The sequence below is a fragment of the Cottoperca gobio genome, unplaced genomic scaffold, assembly GCF_900634415.1.
Source record: "Cottoperca gobio unplaced genomic scaffold, fCotGob3.1 fCotGob3_223arrow_ctg1, whole genome shotgun sequence".
In the NCBI taxonomy this organism is placed as follows: Eukaryota; Metazoa; Chordata; class Actinopteri; order Perciformes; family Bovichtidae; genus Cottoperca; species Cottoperca gobio.
This window is the reverse complement of record NW_021166855.1, coordinates 50001-52500: the sequence shown is the minus strand read 5'-3', so window position 1 is coordinate 52500 and position 2500 is coordinate 50001. Positions and strand designations below refer to the sequence as shown.

Sequence of the window (2500 nt, the reverse complement as noted above, 5' to 3'; positions counted from 1 at the left end):
CTCAGCTGCTCTCTGCACGCAGCTGCTCTCTGCACGCAGCTGCTCCCTGCACGCAGCTGCTCTCAGCTGCTCTCTGCACGCAGCTGCTCCCTGCACGCAGCTGCTCTCAGCTGCTCTCTGCACGCAGCTGCTCTCTGCACGCAGCTGCTCTCTGCACGCAGCTGCTCTCTGCACGCAGCTGCTCTCAGCTGCTCTCTGCACGCAGCTGCTCTCAGCTGCTCTCTGCACGCAGCTGCTCTCTGCACGCAGCTGCTCTTGCACGCAGAGCTGCTCTCTGCACGCAGCTGCTCTCTGCACGCAGCTGCTCTCAGCTGCTCTCTGCACGCAGCTGCTCTCTGCACGCAGCTGTTCTCAGAAGAAGCACAAAGCTGTCAATCAAATGTTCACCTTGAACCCGGTGCTGCAGAAACGACTCTGTTGTTTTAAAGGTCAGACATTTTATTCAAACATTAACTTGTGTGTGAGACGCTGAGGTTCATGTGGGTGCAGGTGTGTGTGGTGGAATGAAGACACTGCTGCGCTTAGTTGGGGGGAGTAAAGGTGTCAGAAGCACCCCCCCCCCCCTCGACAAGCTTCACACCGTCCACAGGTCACAGCTTCGCTGCGTCTCTTCAGTGTGAAGGTCAGAACTGGACGAGTCAGGTGACTGCAGCGGGTCTCAACCTGGGGCTCCCGGCCCCCGCGAGGGGTCACCAGAGCTTCTTGGTTTTATAGACGAGACAATGGCTGATATCTAAACTAAATTATTTTAAAGTTTGGATTATTATTTAAGATACAAACTTCATTTCTATCTTAAATCACGTCGTCCTGCATAAGAAGAAACAACAGAACAACGGCCAAGAAAACAGAATCAGGCCGAGTAAACATTGAGTCACTCACGTCACCACAGACTGCGTACAAAGTGTAATAAATCAAAGGACATAATGTGCAGATAATAATGTGTTGCAATGCTTAAAAGAATCCTGAACACACCGATACACTCGTCTCTGTCTCCTCAGGCCTCGGATGACTCACACATCCTGTTCATTAACACGATACACAACAACGCCTCGGAGGTCATCACCAGAAACTACATCAACATCACGTTCGTCTGCAGATACCCCGTCAACTACCTGGTACAGCAGCCTGCAGGGGAGAACAGGATTCGGGTGGACATCAGGTACAGCTTCACTTCCACTTCAGCTCTCACACTTCAAACTCTTCATCTTCCTTTATTCCTCCTCTCGCTGCAGAACCATCACTCTGAACACGGAGGACGGGAACTTCTCCGTGTCCATGTTGCTGTACAAAGACGACGCGTTCGAGGACCGATGGACCACCGTGCCATCGCTCACGCTGGAGGACGACATCTTTGTCAAAGTGTTCATGGTAAGAAACCTTACAGTCTTTTATTTTATGATACCTTATGTCAATGTACTTATTTTATTTAATCAATTAATAGACACCTTATGATTGTGTACAACGCAGTTATTTTATTATTATTTTTTAATTTGTATTTCTTTAACAAAACATATTTTATGTAAAACATGTTTTTATTTTACAATTATTTTATTTAATTAATTCATTTTTACATGTGCAGTTTTATTGAACGTCTGCTTTATGTTTAGTCTTAAAGAGACTTAATAACGATAATAATGATAAAGGTTCTGCAGATTCTGTCTTTTAGTACGAGACAGCTTTTTATTTATTATTTTCTGAGCCTGGTTGTATAAGGATGCAAGTTTTTTTTTAAATCGCTTGACTGTGATTTTATTTATGTTTTATGACTTTTCTTTTTTTTGTTTTTTGTTTTATAAAGTTTAGTTTCTGGATTTGAGTTCATTTCATTGTCTTTGAGTTGTGTTGTGTTTTTATTGTAAAGCAATTTAACTGTTTAAAAAGGTGCTAGATAAATAAAGTGTATTATTATCATTATGATATATTATTATTATTATTATTGTTATTATTGTTATTATATATTGTTATTATCATTATGATATATTATTATTATATATTATGATATATTATTATTATTATTATTGTTGTTGTTATTATAATATATTATTATTATTATTATTGTTGTTGTTATTATAATATATTATTATTATTATCATTATTATTGTTGTTATTATTGTTATTATATATTGTTATCATTATTATTGTTATTATATATTGTTATTATCATTATTGTTGTTGTTATTATTATTTTTGTTATTATTATAATATATTATTCGGGTATAGCAGGTATGTAGTGCAGGATTCATTTGAAGCAGTATTGTGTGTTCTTCTGGATCATCTGCTGAAAGTACTGACAGCTGTTGTTACTCCATGTGAGGCAACATGTTGTGATGGAAATCCAACACCAGACAGACAGGCAGACAGACAGGCAGACAGACAGACAGGCAGACAGACAGACAGGCAGGCAGGCAGGCAGACAGGCAGACAGACAGGCAGGCAGGCAGACAGCTGAGAGCTTCTCTGTTGTTTTAACCTCCTGCTACAGCTGTTGTTTACTGACCGA

The 2500-nt window shown here is 40.5% G+C and overlaps 1 protein-coding gene across 1 annotated transcript in view; it reads left to right on the top strand.

Moving 5' to 3' along the window:
- Window positions 1-2500, top strand: part of LOC115004929 (uromodulin) — a 16512-nt gene that overhangs the window by 5358 nt on the left and 8654 nt on the right. The window contains exons 4-5 of the mRNA XM_029426680.1: window positions 999-1159; window positions 1233-1368. Coding sequence (XP_029282540.1) covers window positions 999-1159; window positions 1233-1368 — 297 coding nt within the window. The remainder of the gene's footprint in view (window positions 1-998; window positions 1160-1232; window positions 1369-2500) is intronic.